At 43.5% G+C, this 25,021-nt stretch overlaps 1 protein-coding gene across 2 annotated transcripts in view; it reads right to left on the bottom strand.

Moving 5' to 3' along the window:
• The window catches only part of CLIC5 (chloride intracellular channel 5), a gene marked incomplete at both ends in the record, with an annotated part of 78,673 nt that overhangs the window by 49,738 nt on the left and 3,914 nt on the right, over positions 1–25,021 (bottom strand). The window contains one exon of one of the 2 annotated variants that reach the window (XM_080616905.1): positions 2,888–2,950. The exons of the other annotated variant lie outside the window; for it this stretch is intronic. Coding sequence (XP_080473031.1) covers positions 2,888–2,950 — 63 coding nt within the window. Of the gene's footprint in view, positions 1–2,887; positions 2,951–25,021 lie in introns of those variants that run through there. 2 annotated transcript variants of the gene reach the window in all.

The raw sequence follows: 25,021 nt of genomic DNA, 5'->3' as shown, positions 1-25,021 counted from the left end.
ACCTTTCTTTTTTTAACCTGAGACAGAAACTGCTTTTATTAGAGACTCTATGGCAGGTGAAAAACAGCCCTTTCTGGTTTGTTTGTGCTTGTGGAAGATACAGTTTCCTCCAGGCCACATCTCCTGCCCTACATTTTCTCGCAGATCTCTGCATTTTCTGGCTGTGTGTTCATTCAAAGGTGGAGGACAGAACTCTTTTCCTTGAGTAAAGTATTAGTTCCACAAAAATCAGTGATGAAATGCTCATTGGCCCCAACATCTCCTGCTATTTGAACTGGCCTCAAGTGTGGTTCAGTATACTTAGATTTGTCACTTGTCACAGTATCTTCTACTCATACAGAAATTGTCACCTTTTAGTTCTTTCCAGCATAAAACAAAGTGCCTTCTCCTTTGTAGACTCTCTCCTGTTTATCTCCTCTTAGTAATACCACAGAACCATAGAACGGTTTGGGTTAGAAGGGACCTTAAAGCTCATCCAATTCCAACCCCCTGCCACGGACAGGGACACCTTCCACTAGACCAGGCTGCTCAAAGCCCTGTCCCACCTGGCCTTGAACACTGCCAGGGATGGGGCAGCCACAGCTTCTCTGGGCAACCTGTGCCAGAGCCTCACCACCTCATAGTGAAGAACTTCTGCCTAAGACCTCACCTCAGTCTCCCCTCTGTCAGGTTAAAGCCATTCCCCCTTGTTCTGTCCCTACACGTCCTTGTCAAAACCCCCTTCCAGATTTCTTGTAGCCCTTTAGGCACTAGAAGCTGCTCTAAGGTCTCCCTGGAGCCTTCTCTTCTCCAGCATGAACAAGCCCAGCTCTCTCAGCCTGTCTCCATAGCAGAGGTGCTCCAGCCCTCTGAGCATCTTTGTGGCCTCCTCTGGACTTTCTCTGACAGGTCCATGTCCCCATCGCCTTGGGGGGCCAGAGCTGAACACAGTACTGCAGGTAGGGTCTCATGAGAGCAGAGAAATTCCATGCTCCAGAAGAAATTTCTGATCCTGTTTCTCTTACATGCTTCTATTTTTCAGCAATATCCTCGTCTCTTGTTGGATGTTCTTTTCTTATTTTCCAGCTTCTGAGCTGTATAACTTACACACTCTGGTTACCTTATACAACTTTTTAGACTTTTAATTAAATTAATGGCACCTTTCCAAAGCATCAAGAATTGCAGTTTTTCAGCCTAAGTGGAAAGTCTGCAGGAAGATACCAATTAATTCTTTTGCTCCAGCTCTGCAAATTCCGAGTTTTATGTGAGAGTCTTCACGCAATTCTGTGTCATACATTATGCAGGAAGTCACATTACTAAAAATGTTCTTTCTGGAGTTATAAATCTTCAGGTGATGGCATGGCTCAATCGAATGCAGTGCAAATTTTTTGTAGTACCTTATGGACCCAGAATTTCATGCTATGAATCTGAGCAATGACCTTCACTTTAACAGCTGATGCAGTCAAAGCACCATATATCACAAACACTGTATCAGCCTCAATAAAATAGCGTGGGCACTAAAATGAATCAGTAGCTAAACGTTTTCATTCCAGAATACATTTGTGATAACAGAGTGCCAAACAATCCCACTAACCTATTTTGTAGCCCACAAACATCTCTATTAAACTCACTCTGGTAGAAACAGCTTGTAGGAAGCAAATTGTCTGGATATGTGGACCCATGCTGGTCCATTTTAACACACAAAGGATCTAGTGGGCATTTATGAACCAGAAATTCTTGTAAAATCTGCTTGCTAAGGAAAAAGACCTTGATGCTGGCTCTGTCAGAAAGACTGCACTGAACTGACTGGTTTTGGAAGATGCGTGAAAAGGCCATGTATACATATCATGGATGTGGCTGCCATTTCAACTTACAGCCCAAAATATCCATCAGGGAGCACAAAGCAATTATATACCCTCAACTTAACAGAAGGGAGGGGCTGGAATTTGCTTCCCCAATCATTCAGTACTTTGTTTACAAAGGGTCTGATGTAACTCCTGTATATTGATAGTAATCATATTAATTTACACGAATGGTTTAGGCTCTGAGAGACCAAACACCTGCCTGTTAAATGTGCATAGTGGATTTCAGGCTCAATGTACATAGAGCTTTCAAACATGCTCTGAACATCAAAAAATCTGAGCTCTTCACTGGGACAGAGTTTGCATGAAGTTTGCTATTAATAAGGTTGTATATGTAATATGTTTGAACATACGATTTTAATGGCCCAAGACTAACAGATGTACTCAATTTGAGACATTCTGAAATCTTATCATGTGACAGATGTACTGACTTTTCTATATTTTCATTATATCAGTTTCTGTTCTCTGTTACCCTTGTATAAAATCAGCATGAGCCTCAGGCTGAGGAAAATGAGAGTAAAACCTGGTTTCTTTTTCCTTTTTTTTTTTTTAGGGAAAAAACCCCAAATAAACAAAAAAGTATTGCAGGAAATAACCAGAATACGGCCAGCTTATCTCAATCCTTTTTGGTTTATGTTCCGCTAGTGTTTCAGACCTGACAGCCTCTGCCGAGGTACCAAACCATGGTACCCCTCAGCTCTTCTTGCTTTTTTCCCAAAACTGGAGAAGGAAGTCAGGATTCTTAGTGGCTAAACTAAAAAGCCTAAAGTTAGGACACAGCACATTGCAGGCAGCAGGCTAAGAATAACAGGACAAACTCACAAGGGGAGAAATAACAATAAAACACAGGAACTCTGGCTCTCCCTTCACAACATTACCTAATTCTAATGTCACGAAGGAGAAAGCAGTATGAACGTGTGCGCAAGAGATAACAGGCTGTCAAAGCACCGCTTCCACTCAGCGCCAGAGAATTAAAGTTTGATTATTCAGTAGAAGCTGAGCTGATCTGAGAGTCACACCAGTGTCCAGTTCACAGTGCAACTTACCTTCACAAAGAGCTCAATTTCAGGGTCCTTTCCTTCCCCATTAGCAGCAACAGAGTCTGTCATTTTTCACCCTCAAGGCTACCGGCTGATCTCCCACTACCAAGCAGCCAAAGGAGGCTTCAACTGCACAGCGGGTGGGTTTCCCTTCCAAACAGCTCTCTCACAAAGCTCTTAAAACATCATTTGTAAGGATAAGGCTCGAAACCAGTGCAGAAAACAAGTTTGCGGCTAATAAATGAATAATTAAAAACATAAGAAAACGCAGGCAGCAGAGCAGCAGTCCCTGTTAGGGCTGTGTAGTCCTTCAGAGCAACAAGTGCTGCTGTGCTCTGGTACAGTATCTCATCTGTCAGAGCTGCAGTTCTCGCTGCGTGCCCAAAATAGCCCAGAGCATAAAAAAAGAGGGTGGGGTTAACTCACAGGGGAGGAGACAAGCTCCTGGTACCTACGGCAGGATCAGGCTCTGAGCACATTAATTCCGCTCTTCCCCGTTTTCAGCGTTTCTGTTGTTCCCTCCCTTATTCTACAGCTGGGAGCACCGGTGACGGAAAGAGGGAAGTTCTGCCGCAGGCTGGTTTCATTGCTTTAAGCAGCAGTGATGTTTTTTCCTTCTTTTCTAAAGGGTGTTTGTCCTGCTTCTAGCTGTTCAAAGTCCTAATACTGCTATTGCTAAGAAAGGTAAGGGGGGAAAAAGCCTGATTTCCTTCCCCTGTGCATTAGCTGTTGCATTGGCCCAGGGGGTGCTGAATAACAGAGCTCTGCCTTGGCGAATGCCCCATGTGTGATACAAAGAGGTACAGAATCCAAAGTGTATACTCTTAGGTGAAAAAAGCACCCGTGGTGCCACCACTTTTGAATGAGTTCAGGAGCAGAGGAATGGGGTTACACAGGAGAATGAAGAGCTTTATGGCCTTGGGAAAATAAGCTATTTGGGTCCCGTAAGCATTTCCCAGTGCTCAGGATGCTGGCTGTAGAGGGGGAACAGGAGTGATGATATGCTGGGGTGGAGTATGACAGAAAACTTTCAAGGCCCTCAGCCTGCTATTGACACACTGTTCTCGTCTATACTCCCTTCCTTCACCCTGCATTCCTTGTGTGACTCAGAGGTCATCTCACAGCAGCCCTAAGCCAGAGGTGGCACTCTGTAGAAAGGCCTGACACAGCTTAAAGGCATGGAGGAAGGGAGTGCTGGCACAGGAAGGAAGAGCAGGCCAAGGCAAAGGGGTCTGTGGGACATCCTCATCATTGCCATCAGTGACTGGGTGTCGTGGTTTAAGCCCCGGCTGTAAATTAGAACCACGCAGTCTACTTCCCCCCCCCCCACACTCCCCAGAGGGATGGGGAGGAGAATCGAAAGAATGTAACTCCCACGGGTTGAGATAAGAACAGTCCAGTAACTCAGGTATAACACAAATCACTACTGCTGCCACCAATAATAATAATGATAAGAGAAATAACAAGGGAAGAAAATATGATACCGCTCGCCGGAAAAGAGCCCGACCGAAAAGAGGACGTGCCCTTCCGGGTAGCTCCCAGTTACATCCCCGGGCATGACGTGCTGTGGTATGGAATACCTCTTTGGCTAGTTTGGGTCAGGCGTCCTGTCCCTGCTTCCTCCCGGCCCCTCCTCCTCCCTGGCAGAGCATGAGACTCACAAAGTCCTTGGTCAGTCTAAACATCAGTGTTATCAGCTCTGTTTCGAGGCTAAAAGTCAAAAACACAGCACTGCACCAGCTACTAAGAAGGAGAAAAACTGACTGCTACTGCTGAACCCAGGACAGTATCCACCCCTTATTCCATACCATTCACGTCATGCTCAGATCCCACATTTTCCATATACCCTCACTCTCATTTCAGTGCACTGTTATCTTAGTGCACGGACCAATTCCTATAAAGCTACTGAGTCCGTTCGGTTCATGATGTTGGGCTCCATCTCTTGTAACAGTCTTTCAGGGCAGGAGAAGCTGTGTGCAGTGTTGGATCGTTGTCTGCTGATGCTGATCATTCCTTTACTGTAGAACTCATCCGGTTCTATCAAAGTTCATTCTCTGTTGGGATGATGGTCGGAGGGAAGTCAGGGCCAGTCGCTGGTGCCCTGCAAACTTCTAGTTGATGGCTATAGCAGGCAACAGCGTACAATTGAGTTCATTGTCTGTTTTCCCCTAAAATCAAATCCCCTTGAGGTACGCATCGGACTTCCCCATCTTCCTGCATTACCCACCAAGTATATCCAGGTCCCTGAGCAAAAGCAATCCCACGAGTGGGTTTGCCTTTACCTGAAGCAGGAATAACCCAGACTGTCTTCCCCAGCAAATTCTTCATGTGCACCACAGGAACTTTGTCCCCCTCTACAATATGTAAAAGTTCTGACTGGGCTGGGCCAGCCCTATTGGCAGATCCTCTGGTGTTGACCAATCAGGTGGCCTTTGGTAAGTGTGTATCCCAATGCTTGAAAGTTCCCCCTCCCATTGCTCTCAGTGTAGTTTTTAACAGCCCATTGTACCGTTCGATTTTCCCAGAGGCTGGTGCATGGTAGGGGATGTGATATACCCACTCAATGCCATGCTCTTTGGCCCAAGTGTCTATAAGGTTATTCCGGAAATGAGTCCCATTATCTGATTCAATTCTTTCTGGGGTGCCATGTCGCCACAAAATCTGGTTCTCAAGGCCCAGGATAGTGTTCCTGGCAGTGGCATGGGGCACAGCCATCCGGTGGTTGCTTCCACCATGGTAAGCACATGGCGCTTGCCGTGGCGGGTTGGTGGGAGTGTGATATAATCAATCTGCCAGGCCTCCCCATATTTGTACTTCAGCCATCGTCCTCCATACCAAAGAGGCTTTAACCGTTTGGCTTGTTTAATTGCAGCACATGTTTCACACTCATGAATAACCCGGGCAATAGTGTCCATTGTTAAGTCCACCCCTCGATCACGGGCCCATCTGTATGTTGCATCTCTGCCCTGATGGCCTGAAGTGTCATGGGCCCACCGGGCCAAAAATAATTCACCTTTATGTTGCCAATCTAAGTCCATCTGAGCCACTTCAATCTTAGCAGCTTTATCCACCTGTTGGTTGTTCTGGTGTTCCTCAGTGGCCCGACTCTTGGGTACATGGGCGTCTACATGGCGTACCTTCACCACCAGGTTCTGCACCCGGGCAGCGATATCTTGCCACAGTGCAGCAGCCCAGATGGGTTTCCCTCTGCGTTGCCAGTTGCTCTGCTTCCATTGCTGCAACCACCCCCACAGGGCATTTGCCACCATCCATGAGTCAGTATAGAGATAAAGTACTGGCCACTTTTCTCGTTCAGCAATGTCCAGGGCCAGCTGGATGGCTTTCACCTCGGCAAACTGACTCGATTCACCCTCTCCTTCAGCAGTTTCTGCAACTTGTCGTTGAGGATTCCATACAGCTGCCTTCCATCTCCGATGCTTTCCCACAATACGGCAGGACCCATCAGTAAACAAGGCATACTGCTTTTCACTTTCTGACAGTTTATTATATGGTGGGGCCTCTTCAGCACGCATCACCTCCTCCTCTGGTGACATTCCAAAATCTTTGCCCTCTGGCCAGTCCATAATGACTTCTAGAATGCCTGGACGACTGGGATTTCCTATTCGAGCTCGTTGTGTAATTAGTGCAGCCCATTTACTCCATGTCGCATCGGTTGCATGATGTGTAGAGGAGACCCTGCCTTTGAACATCCAGCCCAAAACGGGCAACCGGGGTGCCAGGAGGAGCTGTGCTTCAGTGCCAATCACCTCCGAAGCAGCTCGAACCCCTTCATAGGCTGCCAGTATCTCTTTCTCAGTTGGGGTATAGCTGGCCTCAGATCCTTTGTATCCCCGACTCCAAAAGCCGAGGGGTCGACCTCGAGTCTCCCCTGGAGCTTTCTGCCAGAGGCTCCAGGTAGGACCATTCTCCCCAGCTGCGGTGTACAGTACATTTTTTACATCTGGCCCGTTTTGGACTGGTCCAAGGGCTACTGCATGAACTATCTCACGTTTAATTTGCTCAAAGGCTTGTTGTTGCTCAGGGCCCCATTTAAAATCGTTCTTCTTCCGGGTCACATGATAGAGAGGGCTTACAATCGAACTGTAATTTGGGATGTGCATTCTCCAGAACCCCACAGCACCCAAGAAAGCTTGTGTTTCTTTCTTATTAGTTGGTGGAGACATTGCTGTTATTTTGTTGATCACATCTGTAGGGATCTGGCGACGTCCATCTTGCCATTTTATTCCCAAAAACTGAATCTCCTGTGCAGGTCCCTTGACCTTACTCCGTTTTATGGCAAAACCAGCCTTCAGCAGGATTTGGATTATTTCCCTCCCTTTCTCAAAGACTTCTTCCGCTGTATCACCCCACACAATAATGTCATCAATGTATTGCAGGTGTTCTGGAGCTTGCCCCTGTTCCAGTGCATTCTGGATCAGTCCATGGCAGATGGTAGGGCTGTGTTTCCACCCCTGGGGCAGTCGGTTCCAAGTGTACTGGACGCCCCTCCAAGTAAAAGCAAACTGTGGCCTGCATTCTGCTGCCAAAGGAATTGAGAAGAATGCATTGGCAATATCAATCGTGGCACACCACTTGGCTGCCTTTGACTCCAGTTCATACTGAAGGTCTAGCATGTCCGGTACAGCAGCACTCAATGGTGGTGTGACTTCATTCAGGCCACGATAGTCTACTGTTAGTCTCCACTCTCCGTTAGACTTTCGCACTGGCCATATGGGGCTATTAAAGGGTGAGCGGGTCCTGCTGATCACTCCCTGACTCTCCAGACTACGGATCAGCTTATGGATGGGAATCAGGGAGTCTCGATTGGTGCGATATTGCCGCCGGTGCACTGTTGCGGTCGCGATTGGCACTTGTTGTTCTTCGACCTTCAGCAACCCCACAACAGAAGGATCCTCTGAGAGACCAGGCAAGGTGGACAGCTGCTCATTTTCCTCAGTCTCCAAAGCAGCAATACCAAAAGCCCATCGGTACCCTTTTGGGTCTTTGAAGTACCCTCTCCTGAGGTAATCTATGCCGAGGATGCATGGAGCCTCTGGACCAGTCACAATGGGGTGCTTTTGCCATTTCCTTCCAGTCAGGCTGATCTCAGCCTCCAGTACAGTCAACTCTTGGGATCCTCCTGTCACTCCAGAGATATAGATGGGTTCCACCCCTTGACAGCTTGACGGCATCAGGGTACACTGTGCACCGGTATCTACGAGAGCTTTATACTTCTGCGGGACTGATGTGCCAGGCCATCTGACCCACACAGTCCAGTAAATCCGATTATCCCCTACCTCCACCTGGCTGGAGGCAGGGTCCCTCTAACAGTCATCACAACGTTGGACACCTAAGTCGTGTTGAAAGGGATTATTCTTCGTTATCATAGGAGCTGGAGTAAAATCAGCTCTTCCGCTCCATCTGGGAACCTGCTCACCAGAGACTGAAGCCGCAGCTCTCATGGGATGATTAGTCTTGACCCTTGTTCCTATTTTCAATTCATGCACCCGTTCCTCCAAAGCTGAAGTAGGTTTTCCATCCCACTTCGTCATGTCTTCTCCATGATCCCGCAGGTAAAACCATAGGGTGGCCCGTGGTGTTTGCCTTCTATATCTTCTGTCTCGAACAATAGGACGTCTTTTGTTAACAGCTGAGACGTGTGTTGGTACACGTGAGGAGCTGGATAAATCAGATAGATCGTCCCTCAATTGTTTGACATCCTGGGACAGTTTTTCCACAGCTGAGATGATGGAAGGGGTGAGATTGTCTTCGAACTCTCGGAGTTTATGAATCATTTCATCCACTGTTGGTGTTACTATGTCACCCCAGGTTACTGTTGCCAATGAATGGGCATATGATGACGGTGCATTCCGTGTAAGTTTTCGCCACATGGGTATATCTCCGTTATTCGGTTTGATATGATAAATCATCTCTACGATGGCTGATTCCCTCAGAGACTGGATGCCTTTGTCTAAAGTAGTCCACTTGGCCGAACGACTCGTAACATCGTCCTTGTATGGAAACCTTTCTTTCACAGCTGCCAAGAGCCGCCTCCAAAGACTGAGGGACTTTTTCTCTCTTGCAATTGCTTTGTCAATTCCCCCTTCTCTAGCAAGTGATCCCAGCTGCTTGGCTTCCGTACCTCCTAGTTCGTGACCATCGGCCCCATTGTCCCAGCATCGCAGCAACCAGGTGATGATGTGCTCCCCTGGTTGACGGGTAAAATCTTTTCGCATATTCCGTAGCTCGGTTGAGGTCCGAGGTCGAGAAGTCACCTCTTCTTCTTCTTCATCATGTGATGATGACTCCTGACCAGATGCTGTCCTGAGTGGTGAATACATTGTTTCTTCATCTTGCTTCACCCTTCTTGCCTCTTTTTTGCTTTTTCTCTTGCGTAGAGGGGCAATCGATATTGGTACGAATTGGTCCTCTGGTTTAGCTGCAGTCATCACTGTGGTTTGAGTAGCAACAGTACTTGTCGCTGGGGGTGGTGTAGCTGCTGTGGTTGGAGCTGGGGTAGCTGCACTGTCTGTTGCAGTCGAAGTTTGAGTAGCGGCTGTACTTGTCGCTGGGGTAGCTGCACTGTCTGTTGCTTCGCCCTCAGATCCAGGGACATTTTTTCTCTTTTGAAGGTGCTGGATAGCGTTGAACAAGGCCTGGTAAGCATAGGCCAAGCCCCAGCACGTTGACATGATTTGTCCCTCTCTGGTATGACCAGGATGACAGCACACCTCATTTAAGTGTTTTACTAATTCTTCTGGATTTTGCAGTTGTTCGGTGGTGAAATTCCAAAACACTGGAGGGGCCCACTGACCTAGGTACTTGCCCATACTATCCCACACACCCTGCCACTCATGGCTGTCCAGCCTCGGGGAAAATCTCTCGGTCCCCCTATTTTGTCGTCTAACCCCAGACAAGACCCAAACCCGACTCTGCTTAACTCTTGAGATCAGACGTAATGGTTGTGGACAAAACACACTCTGTATGCGTGCCAACATGGTGACCCCCATCACAATCAGCAAACAGGTCTCAACAATATTAAAAGGCCACTCAAAAACTTCAAAACTCTCAAACGATGCTGTAAACGGTCTGGGAGGGGCACTGGGAGGGTAAAAGAATGTCTCCTTCATAGGTTGACCACCCAGGAAGGAGAAAAAAGATGTATAGTTGCTAAGCATTTGTATTATATACCTCCCAAAGTATAAAGGTGGTGATCACACTGGGAACACAAGCCAGATCAGTTTCATGATCAATCCTTCTATTGTATTACAAGTCATTGCCACAAAATACAACGAGACAACAACCTTAGCCCAAGCCCCACACTTGAAAAACACCAACACAGCAAATACCGGCTCTAAGTAACCTACGGCATATTGAGACTGTGAGATCAAAAACAACAACTTTGAGAGCCAATAAATCAGCATTGTGACGAGTGACTATTAATCTAAAACACTGAATGCTTATCACAAATACGATTAGACACACTCCGGTCAGATCTGTCGTTATCTCAACCCTTCGTGCCCCACGTTGGGCGCCAAAAAGAACTGTCGTGGTTTAAGCCCCGGCTGTAAATTAGAACCACGCAGTCTACTTCCCCCCCCCCCCCACTCCCCAGAGGGATGGGGAGGAGAATCGAAAGAATGTAACTCCCACGGGTTGAGATAAGAACAGTCCAGTAACTCAGGTATAACACAAATCACTACTGCTGCCACCAATAATAATAATGATAAGAGAAATAACAAGGGAAGAAAATATGATACCGCTCGCCGGAAAAGAGCCCGACCGAAAAGAGGACGTGCCCTTCCGGGTAGCTCCCAGTTACATCCCCGGGCATGACGTGCTGTGGTATGGAATACCTCTTTGGCTAGTTTGGGTCAGGCGTCCTGTCCCTGCTTCCTCCCGGCCCCTCCTCCTCCCTGGCAGAGCATGAGACTCACAAAGTCCTTGGTCAGTCTAAACATCAGTGTTATCAGCTCTGTTTCGAGGCTAAAAGTCAAAAACACAGCACTGCAACAGCTACTAAGAAGGAGAAAAACTGACTGCTACTGCTGAACCCAGGACACTGGGGGGACTCCATCCCCACTGCCCTCTGCTCCTGTTTGTGGACCACTGCAGCTCGCTCACAGGCTGTTGGCCATTCACACCGCCAGCCACAAGCAATTCTACCTTCCCCTTCTCTCAGAGAGACCTTTTGGGTATGGTTTTGACATGATCAGACAGTTGCTTTTCCTGAAAATGCTCTTAGCTGTGTGCTTTTGTGATGATCTCTAACTTCCTCCCGTGACCCCCAGGCATTTGACACAGGTCCAGAGCAGTAGCAGCCAGCATCTCCATGGTTTTTTGGGTAAGCTGTACAGGATTTCCCCACAGCTGTCTCATGTGCACTCCACGAAGCACTGAAATGGTTAACAAGTAAATCTCATTATGCTGTTGCAACAGCAATTACAACATAATCAACATTATAATTAGTGTAAAAGTGTGCTTATGGTTTTTAGATCTAATTAGCACTCATTCAAATAACTGGAAGGTTAACTGGAAGAGAATTAAGTGTTATTACTCCTTTGATTTCAAATTTTTACATGTAATTTTTGGAGTAGGCACATTAATTACCAAACATTTATTGTATAGTTATTCTTAGGCATACCGGCAAACTTCCAGGGACATGGGCTAAGTGTACTTACATGTGGCAAAAAGAATCATTGCATTGTAATGATATATTACAGTTGTAAAAGTCTGCCAAAAACCAAAGTATAGTCACCCTATCCCTAAAATGCATCCCTAAATAATGTATTATCAACTATCACAGAATCACAGAATGGTTTGGGTTGGAAGGGACCTTGAAGATCAACTATAGGATTATATGATCTTGGTTTTGCTGAAAAACTGTTTGGTTTCATTTGCACCTCATGTGACGATGTAATTTCCCTTTAATGAGGGTTTCTGGAAACAACGGGAATTGAGTCATCTTGACTGAGGTTACCTGTAGCTTCAGCCTCATTGAAAACACTGTTTTGATATAGATAAGTGCTTTGAACAGTCTAAATCACAGGAGAGTATATATCAACTCTGGAAGAGAGACTACTGCTAGCTATAAGAACAGTAAGGAGGTAATAGTGCTCATGCTAAACCAAAATGTTTAAATACAATCAGCATTCAAGATATCAGTGCTTATAAGGTGTGATGCATGTGACCTATTTAGATGCCTATTTTAGAATGAAAATATGTGCCCTAGAAGTGCCTATTTTTTTTCACTGGTGATAAAGGCAGCCCAGGGTAACAAGCTTAGATAAAGGCATTATTATGGTCAGACAAATCCTGCTGTAATTATTAAGTAAAAGAAATCTGTAGCTTTAGTGCCTGATTTTTATGCACGTGTCCTCTCCCACTTCAGAAGTTGCGCATGCCTTGCGCTTCTGAAAGTTAAAGTCTAGAGGTAGAGACTCAATGTGTCAAAACATTTAAATCCTTCCTTCCCAATTACTGCCTGGGTTTCCTGGTATATTATAATCAGTTTGCAAGACAAAGGTTATTGTGCTTAGCAAATTGAGGCTCAGCAAAGCAGAAGGGAAATTGTGCAAGGCAGAGAAAGGAGCTAAGATGCCCTGAAGCCATCTCCATCCTGACCCAGACATAACCTAGTGCAGGAACAGACCAGACCCCATCTAATTCAAGATGCTTCTGGGCAGCAGTGCCCTTGGAAGGTCCCTCCCCCGTCCGCTTTCACCTTTGAGGCACCACCTTGCACTCATCCCCTGCCACAGGACTTGATATGAGGTGCTCAGGGGCTACAGAAGCTGTAGTGTGGATACCACACATCTGTTATTCCAGCTGTGCTTTAAGTGTCCACAGAGAGAATAACCCAGCTCACCTCAAAAATCTTCTGATTTTCAGAAATCTCCCTGCAGAACCCTAGAAGAGACCAAGAAAATGTGTCCTTGCTCATGTAAATGCTGTGGGGTTTTTTGAATAAATCCTGAAAGCTGGATTTAAGACAAACATTGTAGGAGGCAGTGAGTAGGAGGAAATATAAATATATATATATGTGCACTACTTCAGGAGTCTATTCATGCATTTACTGCTTTGCTGTCATATAAAACTGACTTATCACTTACATCTGGGTGGAACTTTTTTGACTACAATGGTGGTTACTGCCTACACAGCTCTGTTTTGTGTTGTGAAATCATCTCTTTCTTCAGCCAAATTAAGGGGAAGATACTGATAAATAATTAGTACACTCTTATTTTACTGCAAAGAATGGGTCGCTTGGTTTGGCCTATCATTTGCTCCAAACTCAGAAGTAGCAGAGGCTTTAAGTTACGTACAAGAACATTGGACACTGAATTATGAACTCTTCATAAGCCAAGTCATTATAGTTTGAGGTTTTCGAGATATATAAGCGAATATGAGCATGTCACCCCATTAATAAAAGAAAAGGACAGCTTCAGAAAAGGACCCGCCACATCTCCACATAAGACCTCTATTGTAGGTGAACTGTGACGTGCTATCAGCTTTCATGAGCCTGATCCAAGCTTCACTTCCAGCAAAGATTTGTTCTGAGGGGGTGAATCAGAGGCCAAGCATCCAGAATGTAATTCTATCATGGAGTTCTCCAGCAGACCGCTAAGTTACCATGAAGGATCATGGCACAGATCTCCCTTGGTGCTGCCATCCAGCTCATTTTGTGAGCAGGGTATTACAAGTTGTATACAACACAAGTAACATTTTTCACACTGTGAATAAACCTCCATGATGGATGAAAATAAGTAAAGTCTTTGTGCAGCTGCAGTAAATGGTATTTGAGGGTATGATTTTACCTGGGAATTATTGAACTGCTCAATTGCCCAGAAAAATACAACTAAGCAGCAACCAGGTACTAAACGAGCATGTTTGAACAGGTCATGAAAATATGTCTTCCAGGAACAGACTGAATTACTGGTAATGTGCAACTGCAGTTATTGCATTGCTGGTAGCTTCAACATGCTACTTATTTCACAAGTTAACAAATGCAAGGAACTAATCCAATAAATTTAATTTCATTTTGAATTACAATGTGTCACTATCAAGTTCTTGTTTAATCTTCAAGAAAATCAAAAGGGATTTATCTCAGATATTTGGGCTCAGACTGCATGTTCCCTGCCCTAGATGAACAAGACATGCAAGGATGTGCAAAGTTCTTCTCCTCAGCCTCATGCCAAGGCTGCGTAAGCAGGTATTTTCCCTCAATTCCAGAGATGTACAGTGCCTAAAAACATGCTGGTTTGACAGAAGAACTGTGATTCTGTTCTTTCTTATAAACTGTCCCACACTCAAAAGTATACCACAAAAGACATCCAGTGTTACAACAAGCATACAGGCTGAATGACCCAAGGTGGGGATGGGATGGCAAAACCTAGGCCAGAAAACTTTGCAATCAATTAACTGGCAAATTTGACATAGTCCACTCTGTATCCCCAGATATTATGAAACCATTATAGTCATGAGGTACAGCAGACCTCCTTCACCTTATTATGAACATGCAATATTTTAGCACTAAAGGTTCTGGCTGTTTAATGGAATGATAGATGACTAGAATCAGCTCAGACAGGATTTTTGCAAAGTAAATTTTTCTATATAGTTATGTTCTCACGTGGATGCAGTAGCAAACTTTGCTGTAGCATTCATAAGCATTAACACCCTCAAGATATAACCCCACTGCTGTTCAGTGTGAAGAGAGATTTCATTACAGATAATTATCTCAGCGGTCATGTTGAGACAGTCACAGCCAACCATTCATGAGGAAGTGGCACTTAAAAGGTACAAAATCATCTCCTCTAGACAGGCTTCTAGAGGGCAACAGTTTATTCCTTTATTTCTTTATTTTGCTATCATTCTCAAACTGTCATTTCAGTTAAAAACAAAAGATATTTCTAAATAGGGCTGAGACCGCTCTGGAAAGAGGCATTGTAGGGAATACAATGGGGAGCATTACAGATTGTCCCAAACTGTGAGCTATATGGACAGTGATGAAAGGAGGAATGTAGATATCCTCAGCCCTTGCTTTTCAAAATAAAACCTCCATACTGTTAAGTATGATGAAGAAAAACAAGTGTGATGTACCTGTTATTGTTGACTCACTACTGTCATACAACTACAATGACATTTTACTTACAAGTCTGCAACAGAGTAAGTAATGTATATATATCCCTGTCTTACAAGTGTTCTTAGTGCAAGTTCCTATTTAGATTATGATAATTTCTTTGCATGCTTCTTGTCATTGATTAAGTCTAAATTAATTAGGATTTGAGCCATGAACAAGGAAACAAGGATTAAATCCCCCCAAGTAAAAGACCAGCGCACAACACACTCTCCAGTACCAATTTATGAATTATTTTCAGCAAGTGTTCAAAATGGCATGTACAACATACTTGAGTCTCAGGCTAGGTTTCAATTCCTCCCAGTAGGTAAAGCCCAAAGAACACACAATTGCTGCTGATTTTGCTTGATAGATTTGTGTTTCGCTCTGTTGTTTAGCAAACAATTTGGTTGAAAGCAGAAATTGCTTTCTATATTCTGAGGCACATTATTTCTAAAAGATGAAGCCTTTAGCAACTCAGTTTTAAGGTCCTTGTGACTCAGACTAGTTCCCATGGGTTCAAATGTTGGCCTCAATGATGTTTAGCTGTGCCAGATGAAGCTATAAAGAACCTGTGCATGGATTATGTGTGTGGATCTGCATAGCGGTACAGGATCCCCTGTGGTGTATGCATTATTTGGCTTAAGAAAGGACCTCTGGCTTTTGGCTCCCTAATAAACCCACTCTTGTTCAGTGTGAAATAGCAGGCATCAACATCTTTACATCTTTCCATGGCAGCAAAGTTTAACCTCTGCTTATGTTATGGTCCACCTCCTCAATGGCAGTACCTTACGCAAGCGTTAATGCAGGTTGCTGACCTAGAGCCTTACAGTGAACTGTAGAACTCTTCCATTCTCCTTAGAAAATTGCCCTCATTAATTTTTCATTTCACCTTTTGGTACTTCTGTGATAAGGTTTCCATAAAGTTTGCCAGTGAACAAGCTCACTTTCCTTAGTGCATCACTTCGAGCTGTTAAATGAATGGTGCGTTGTTTGGGGTTGTTTTCCTTCTTTCTTCCCGTATAAGAGGTCAAGGTCTTGAAGCACCTGACATTGACTTGGTGGTATCTCATTTCAGTTTTTGTTTGCTGATGGACCCTTTTCACTGCAGAGTTAATGCAGACAACCATGATGAATTGGAGTAATGTGGTTAGTTAAGCACAGAAGTGAACCCCTCATCTGCAACTACATTCTCACATTAGTAGATTTTTCATTGGTGACCACCATGCACAGGTTACTAGGACTAAAGACCATGTCCCACAACGCTGATGTTATAAACCTTGCAGGGTATTATTATAAACCAGAAAAAAAAAAACCAACCCAAAACCAAAACTCTAACTAAAATGAAAGGGAATCTACACATACAAATTTCATAGTGCAAAGTTTCATAAAAACAAAAACCCACTGGAATAAATACATGAGGAAATAGTTTAACATTGATAGGGTTGATACTGCCACCCATTTTAAAGACTTCCTAATGCTTTACCCAATTACATCCTGTTTTCAATTCAATGTAACATTCGCCAGAGTTTCAAAGGGGAGCTGTTCAATGTAGCTGTGTCCCTTCTTTATTCATCCAAAGCACTTCAGACACCCAAAGGTTTATCTTGCAGTGCAATCAACCACTGAAGTCTCTGTTCCCCCCAAGACTACAGTATAAAACAGAAGACAGGCAGAGTTTGGCTGGGAACAGAAAGGCAAGGAAGGGACCCGATTTCCCCAGAATCAACAGCAAGGCCAAGAACAGACTCCCAAACTCCTCAATGTGAGCGTAGTCAAACCATTGTCAAGCAAAACCACATTTGTTTTTCCAAGTGTTCAGAATTCCTTCGTCATGGAGTATACTCCTTGTACAGGTAATTATGTGAGCATATTTACAACGCTTTTGCACACAGACCCACAGATATTCCGCAGGCACCCTTCCAAAGACATTCCTCCAGCCCACCTGTCATGCTCTGCTCAGAAAATCTGGCCTTCAGTTTATGCCTTTTTTGTGTCTTTGAAGTAGAACTTGGTTACTTCCCTCATGAGTCACACAGTCTGGCGTGTGCCCTTACTTGAGGAGTTAATTGTTATGGGGAATGAAGCAGCAGAATGTTCTTTGGTCATATATTTGCAGGGGCTTGGAGAACACTGTCTCCTCCCTCGCTGGCAGTCAGGAGGCAATGCCAGGACAGCCCTGCTGCTCACTGGGCTTTTATACCAGCGCTATTTTTAGCTGTTATCAGCTGCAGGGTGCAAGGCCAATCAGCTCCGGATGCCTGCAAGAACTGCTCCCTTCCAAACTTCACGCACCCTGCAGCCTCACAGGGAGGAGCCAAACGACTGAATCTGCTGCTTCAAAACTGCTGCTCTGCTGCTGTTCTCTATAAGGGCTCATTAACACACAGCAACGCACCAGCGCACCGAAGTGCATGAGTAGTTAGGACCATCATGAAGTCACTGATTCAACAGATAAGCACCATGTTTGGTGAATATAAGTAGATTTCAAGTGCCTCATAAAGTCCATTAAAGTATGCAATCCTGTGGGATGATATATATATGTACATATAAAACAATCTGTGTGGGTTTTACAACACTGTTCTTTTTTATGTCACCTTGTAACTATGCACTATGTAACTAGAAACCACCTACAGTGGATTATTTACAAATCCATGTGCTCACCAATGAAAGGGAAGAAAGACTGGTGCCTCTTCAAAACAGGACACAACTAGATTTGTGCAACAAAGTTTTGATACTGGGCTTTTCCCAGCTTATTTATTTAGTGACTTTTCACAGAAACATGACTTTGTAGTAACTTTAGGCTTAGAGAAATGGATGGTGGGGTTAAATGGTATAGACATAGACCTCCAGAGATTAATCAAATACATCGTAAAATAAATCCAACAATGGTACAAATACATGTGAGCAGAAGTCAGAATCACAGAATGGCTGGGGTTGGAAGGGACCTCTGGAGATCATCTAGTGCAACCCTCCTGCTAAAGCAGGTTCACCCAGAGCATGTTACACAGGAACACATCCAGGCAGGTTTTGAATGTCTCCAGAGAGAGAAGCTCCACAACTTCTCTGGGCAGCCTGTTCTAGTGCTCTGTCACCCTCAAAGTAAAGTTTTACCTCAAATTCAGACATAACTTTCCTTGTTTCAGTTTGTGCCCATTGCCCCTTATTCTATCACTAGGAACCACTAAGAAGTGTCTGACCCCATCCTCTTGACCCCATCCTCTTGACACCCACCCTTAAAATACTTGTATGCATTGATAAGATCCCCTCTCAGTCATCTCTTCTCCAGGCTAAACAGAACCAGCTCTCTCAGCCTTTCCTCGTAAGAGAGATGCTCTGGTCCCCGATCATCTTCGTAGCCCTTCACTGGACCCTCTCCAGTAAGTCCTTGTCTTTCTTGAACTGGGAAGCCCAGAACTGACACAGTACTCCAGATGTGGCCTCCTCAGGGCAGAGTAGAGAGGGAAAATATACTCCCTTGACCTGCTGGCCACATCTTCCTAATGCAGCTCATGATACCACTGGCCTTCTTGGCCACAAGGGCACATTGCTGCTGGCTCATGGACCAAAACTCCCAGGTCCTTCTCCACAGAGAAGTGATCAAGCACTTGCCTTCACTGAAATTCATCAGGTTCCTCTTCACTCAAGTCTCCAATCTGTCCAGGTCTTGCTGAATAGCAGCACAGCCTTCTGGTGCAACAGCCACTCCTCCCAGTTTTGTATTATCAGCAAACTTGATGAGGGTACGCTCCATCCCTTCATCCAGGTCGTTGATGAAAGAGTGGAACAAGACTAGACCCCGGTACTGATCCCTGGGGGAACACTGCTACTACAGGCATAAACTAGACCCTGCACTGCTGATCACAACACTAAGCCTTGCCATTCAGCCAGTTCTCAATCTGCCTCACTGCCCACTCATCTAACCCACACTTCCTGAGCTTACCTATGAGGCTTTCATGGAAGACAGTGTCAAAAGCCTTGTTGAATCAAGGTAGATAACATCCACTGCTCTCCCCTCACCTACATAGTCAGTCATTCCATCACAGAAGGCTATCAGACTGGTCAAGCATGATTTTGCCTTGGTGAATCCATGTTGACTACTCCTGATAACTTTTTTTTCCTCTACATGCTTAGGCATGACATCCAGCATGAACTGTTCCCTCACCTTCCCAGGGATGGAGGTGAGGCTGCTGGGCCTGTGTAGCTTCCTGCATCCTCCTTCTTGACATTTTTGAAGACTGCCGTGATATTGGCTTTCCTCCAGTCCTCAGGCACCTCTCCTGTTCTCCATGACCTTTCAAAGGTGATGGAGAATGGCTTAGTGACAACATCTGCCAGCTCCCTTGACACACGTTTGGCTAAATGATCTCTAACCCAATCCTCCTCAACCAAGGGAAAATGATAGAGTGTTGAGACCATTACAAAAGCAGTAAAAACTGAACCAAAGAAGGCATTCAGTAACTCCACCTCTGTAAGAGAGAGATTAAATACCTATAAATTGAGATGCAAACTTCTGCTCCTTCCATTTGCTTCTCAACTAGTCCTCAAGCTATAGTGATAGTGTTGAGCTTCAGATTCTGATTTCCCAAAGAACAGTAACACAGACAAGTGAACAACCCCATCCAAATGTCAATTAAGGATCCAGAGAATAGCCCTCTAAAGCTGTTGAACTTAAGACTGATGCCTGGTGTCTGTGACTACTCCTAACACCAATGGGACAGTGGGAATCATGCTGTGCTGGCAGACCAGGGAACCTTACAATTGTGTCAGGAAAACTGTTCCTGAAAGGAAAACAGGTGTCAGGATAAGTGAAGAACTGAAAAGCACCAAGAAATTAATGAAGCTTTCTCTGACTAACTCTAATGTGTTTATAACAGGACAGTTCACCTCAAACAGAATGATGTGTTTACTTAAACAACCATAGATATCATAAACCAAGAGATTATTAAAGAATCTTTTATGCCGCTTGTTTAGTTTAGCTATAAAAGTAGAAGCAATCTGAGACAGGATGCAACTGTGAAAAAAAAGGCACCTTTGTTAAAAGAAGGTACATGTGGAAGGGGATTAATATGACAACTGGCAGAAATGGAGACAAAAAGGAATGGCTGGTTTAGCCCCAAAACATCTGAGGATGTCTAAGCCTGAACTGATTTTAAAAAGTGCTAAACGAAAGAGTGAATGCTAATGGACCATGTTGGCGCAAGAACAAGGAGGTATTAGCTGCATATGAATAAATGTCATTTGGAAATTAAGGTGTCGAACCATCAGAGCACTGATGTTCTGAAACACATTTCCAAAATGAATAATAATGGCCACTTAGTTTTTAGATCAACCTTGATCAGCTTATGAATTATGTATTATACGATGAGACTGTCTGTTTCATGGAATCTATTTCATATCCGTAAAGGTCACCTCCAATCCCATGAAATGTTTTTCAGATTACCAGGAACCCCAAAAAAGTGATTTTGGTAAGTGCACAAAGACCTTTCTGTGACTCATCTTTATAAACCTAAAACGAAAATGTTTTCCTCACAGAAGATGTGTTCTTGATTTTTAATCCATTAACACTCATAGATTGCTTTGAGGTTACTACATGGAGGTGGCAACAGAAGATCAATTAACTTGTGAATTGAAACCCTGGTTTCAAACACTTCTTGCCTGTACTGCACCCTAACCAGTTCACTTCTCATCTGCTCCTGATTGTGTCATTGTAATTTCACAAAGGTCACTGACGTCTTACATTATCAGAGATGTACCAACAGTATAAAATCAATCATAACTGTATTATTAGTTGACATGGAAAGAATTACCTAGAGATCAAAATAGAAAAATCACACCTTTAGACAACAAATCAATGACTCATTTTAGAGTGACATGACACCTCCTATTATTTTTTTTCCCACAGAAGGTAGTTTCATAGGGGTTCATAACATCTGCCATTAGACAGCTGTAAATATTTTAAAAGTTGCCACTGATACAGGAAAAATATTCAGGGTTCCTTTGCAGTCACAATCACAGTGTATGAGCGGACATAAATATGAAAAATATTTCTAAAAGGACCATTAAATACAGTTGCAGGACAGTGGAAAACTTCGCTCCGATACAGGGTCTTATGACCCAAAGAAACAAAGCAAATTTTCTTTTCACAATTAAAATCTTAAGCTGTGTTGGAACTGGTAGCTGAGAGCGCAAATCTAGCATATTAAGTTGGCTCTTCTCTTCTACTCTGGTGTCTAAAATAAAAAGTAACAATAAAACAAATACAGTTGAAAGAAACATATATGGGAGGGGCTGTTCAGAAAGGGATAAAGGTTGACTGAAGTTAAAGAAAGAGTGCTGGTTCTCAGTCTTGGAAAGATGCTGAAATGCATTAGATTATTTTATTTGAGTAAATTAGTGAGCAGCCCAAGCGCCCAACATTGCAATGTTTGTTTGCTATTGCACTTCACTTGTTGCCGACTGTGGACACTGAGAGAAAAAGGAAAGTTAAATAGCCTGGAAAAAAAAAATTAGTCCAAAATTTGTTTTCAGATACTCATTACCAGAATCAGCTTCTAGTCTAGTCTAGTAATCCATGCTTTGTATTTAAGCTGTCACTGGTGGCATTTAGTTTATTTAACTTCAGGTGATAATGCCATTGTACTCAGTGAAAGTTTATGGCTTGATTCAGTTGCCTAAACCCAGCAGCATTTCAGAGACCCTAGAATAGCTGAGGAAGTCTGTAAACATATATGAGAAACGATCTAAGTGAGACCCATAGCAGAGGCAGCTAGAGGCCAGGAGGGAAGCCTTAAGACAGCATTGGATGCCTCTGTTTAGAAAACTGAATTAGGCCCTTACTCAATAGAACAAACGGCATCTACCAAATAAACCTCACCCTGCAGCTGATGCCTATGACCACACAAATGAACATCCCTTTGCACTATTTTAGATAGTTTATTGATGCGAAAGGAGCCTAGACTTCCTGCAGAGATGCAGTTAGCAACTTAGCTTACAGAAGCACCTTAGGCTGGGTGAGCAAAATCCAACCCTTCATAGAGTCACAGACAAGTTTGGGTTGGAAGGTACCTTGAAGCTCATCTAATTCCAATTCCCCTGCCATGGGCAAGGACACCTTCCAATAGACCAGGTTGCTCAAAGCCCCATCCAGAGCAGAGCAGAAAAGCAGCTTTTCGCTTACAGATTCCAAATATTTACATGTTGCAGTTGCTCTGAAGTGATTATCTATTATTGGTTTGAAAAATGTCTGTCTCAGTAGAGCTGCTCTTTAGCTACTTCTGCAAAATAAAAATAATACAAACCCCTCTGTATTGGACAGAAACTATTTAACAGTAACAATGCTGCTACATAGATAATTTTTCAGGGACAGCAAAGAAGTAATCAATCCACAAATCGAAACATTTATCTCTGTAATATGTAGGAGCTGTTTCCAAAGAAAAGAACAACCCAAGCTGGGATAACATTCTTATTTCCAGAACATCAAAGAGAGAGTCACAAAAAGGAAAATATAAGGAAATGAATAAATAAATCCTGTTTTCATTTTCTGTCAGTATGACCTACATATTTACATTGTATTTGCTATTGCTGCAATCACAGTGCAGTAACAACTTCCTAGACAATACAGGTACTTATTTTGAAGCCATTGCTATGCTACTGTGCTATACCCAGCCACAGTCACTGCTGGAGCCAAAAGCTAAAGGTGGCAGGCGAGTGTCAGCTGAAAATTGATTCATGGACCTTTCTGGAGGCAGAAAAGGTGCATGAACAAGGCACAGACTCAGCAGAGGTCAGAAGCAAGGCCTTTTACCCTTTGTATCTAAAAGATTAACCAAATTGCTATACCCTGCTGCTAAAGCACGTTCTGTTTATGACTGATAGTTGGGGAACTGGATGTTATCTGTAACAGAATGGCCATTTGCTGATCTTTTCACACACGCACCCAGAGTAATTCAGATAAGCATAAATCAAACTATGAAGACACTACAGTTTTCCTCCTCAGAAATAAGGGTTGCATTGCTTTTAGGTTTATACATTAGATATAAGATTACCCATGACAAGGTAGAGGAGCTAGCCGTAAAGGCATGTTGTATCTGCATAGTATGATGTGTAGATGTTGCAGGTGTATCTCTAGTCTCTGAGTTAGTAAAGCAAAAGCATTGGTGATAGTCCCCTCCACACAGGATTTATATCAAAGAAATTTTGTGACTCCAAAACCATACTGTTTTCAGGGATGGGTGATCGATCTGGTTGCACCACTAAAAGAATCCGAGTGTTCTTGGAGTCAAATGACAGGCACAAACTGTGCAAGAGTACTGCATTACACCTGCTGGAAAACAGGCGAGTGACAAAGGGTTGAGATCATTACAACAGCATTTACTGGGAAAATATCAGGGCTAGAACATGAACTTTGTAATCCTAAACAGAAGGTTAAAGGATACACAAATATGCTAAAATACAGCAGATACAGTGTTCTGACTAGAGAGTTGGACAGACAATTAAAGAGGTGCTTGCTGCAGTAATTTTTATTTGCACTGCTAAATACACTACCTGTGTCTGAAAACTGGAGCTGAAGAAATATATCAGTTAACTGCCAAAGGACAAAAAAAATCCCCAACCAAACCCCAAAGAACAACAACAAAACCCACCCTAAACCAAAAGAACCCACAACACACCAATCCACTCCAGTTTAGAAATGATGACTCAAGCTTGAAGGCAGGCTGAAAGAACTGCACTTGTTTAGTCTAGGAAAGCAAAGACCGAAGGGAATTTGATACATCTTCTAGTACATAAAGGATCTATCTATTAAAATACAAAAATAGCTCTGAGCAACAGAATTTTAACACAGGAAAATTTCTGTTTCAGGAGAACAATTAAGCATTGACAGAGACTAATAGGTGTAAGTGCTGAACCTGCACCACTGAATGTTTTCAAAGAAGCATCTGCAGGGCACAGTCTAGATAAGGCTGAGAGCAGGAGAACACATCACTTGATATTCCAGGCTTGTATTTCTATACTTAATTGTACTTGTAAACTGTCTCAAGTAAGACTATTTTCAGCAAAAAAATCTCTTAATTTCATTTAAATTATCAAAAAAGCCAACATCCTATTACATTAGGATATTGGCTCCCCATTAGTGATTTCTTCTGTGTATGTACTAACCTTAGCATGTTGTATCTTAGTCTATAAATCTGCCATGACTGAAGAACTATGAAAATAGTTGTTGGATCTTTTCCTTGCTTAAGTCGCTCAGTTAACATTATTTAAAAGGTAGACAATGAATCATTTAACCTTTTTCTAAGCTTATTCATAAGACCAAAGTAATATTTGCTTACTTCCACTGGATTTATTACAAAAAATATTTTTAAAAGCTAAAATGGCATAAAAAGGCAAATTGCTATAATTTTATGTACATATAGAACACTATATCTACCACCTGGCTTCAGCCATTTTCACCACGATGGTAGGACATGGGAATGGCTGCACAGAGAAGCTGTGGATTCTTCACCTTTGGAAACACTCACAACCTGACCAGACATGGCCCTGGCCCTGAGTAAAGGGTTGGACTAGATGATTTCCAGAGGTGCCTTCAACCATCCATAACTCTGTTACCCCAGCACAGTGACTCAACATGCATGTTCACAATGCTAAATGACTGCATTAAATTGGTAGTGTTTGCACTACACAAGGTGTTTATTGCTTGGAGTGAAGAATTACCTTCCTTCAGGGACCTGTGCTCCTATAGCACAAATGTGTACAGAGAGGGTATAATCTGCAGGTTGTCAATAAACCAGAAGGGCAGTAATTTAACAACTCAAGTTTCACAAAGACAAAACATTAACATTTTCAAAGAAACTCACCCCTCAGAACACACACATGGCTACAGAGGGAAATGCAGTCTACAAGTGAGAAGGCTGGACCTCTGAGCAACAGGTACAATCAGGTCAAGCTGTTCTCTGCACTCAGTAACGTAGCCTGTATGTCAGTCATATTTCCATTTACATTGCAAAAGCTTTTGTTTGAAGAAATTA

The sequence above is a fragment of the Psittacula echo genome, assembly GCF_963264785.1.
Source record: "Psittacula echo genome assembly, chromosome: 4".
In the NCBI taxonomy this organism is placed as follows: Eukaryota; Metazoa; Chordata; class Aves; order Psittaciformes; family Psittacidae; genus Psittacula; species Psittacula echo.
Note: the sequence above shows the minus strand (reverse complement) of the source record. Positions and strands in the feature narration are given on the sequence as shown.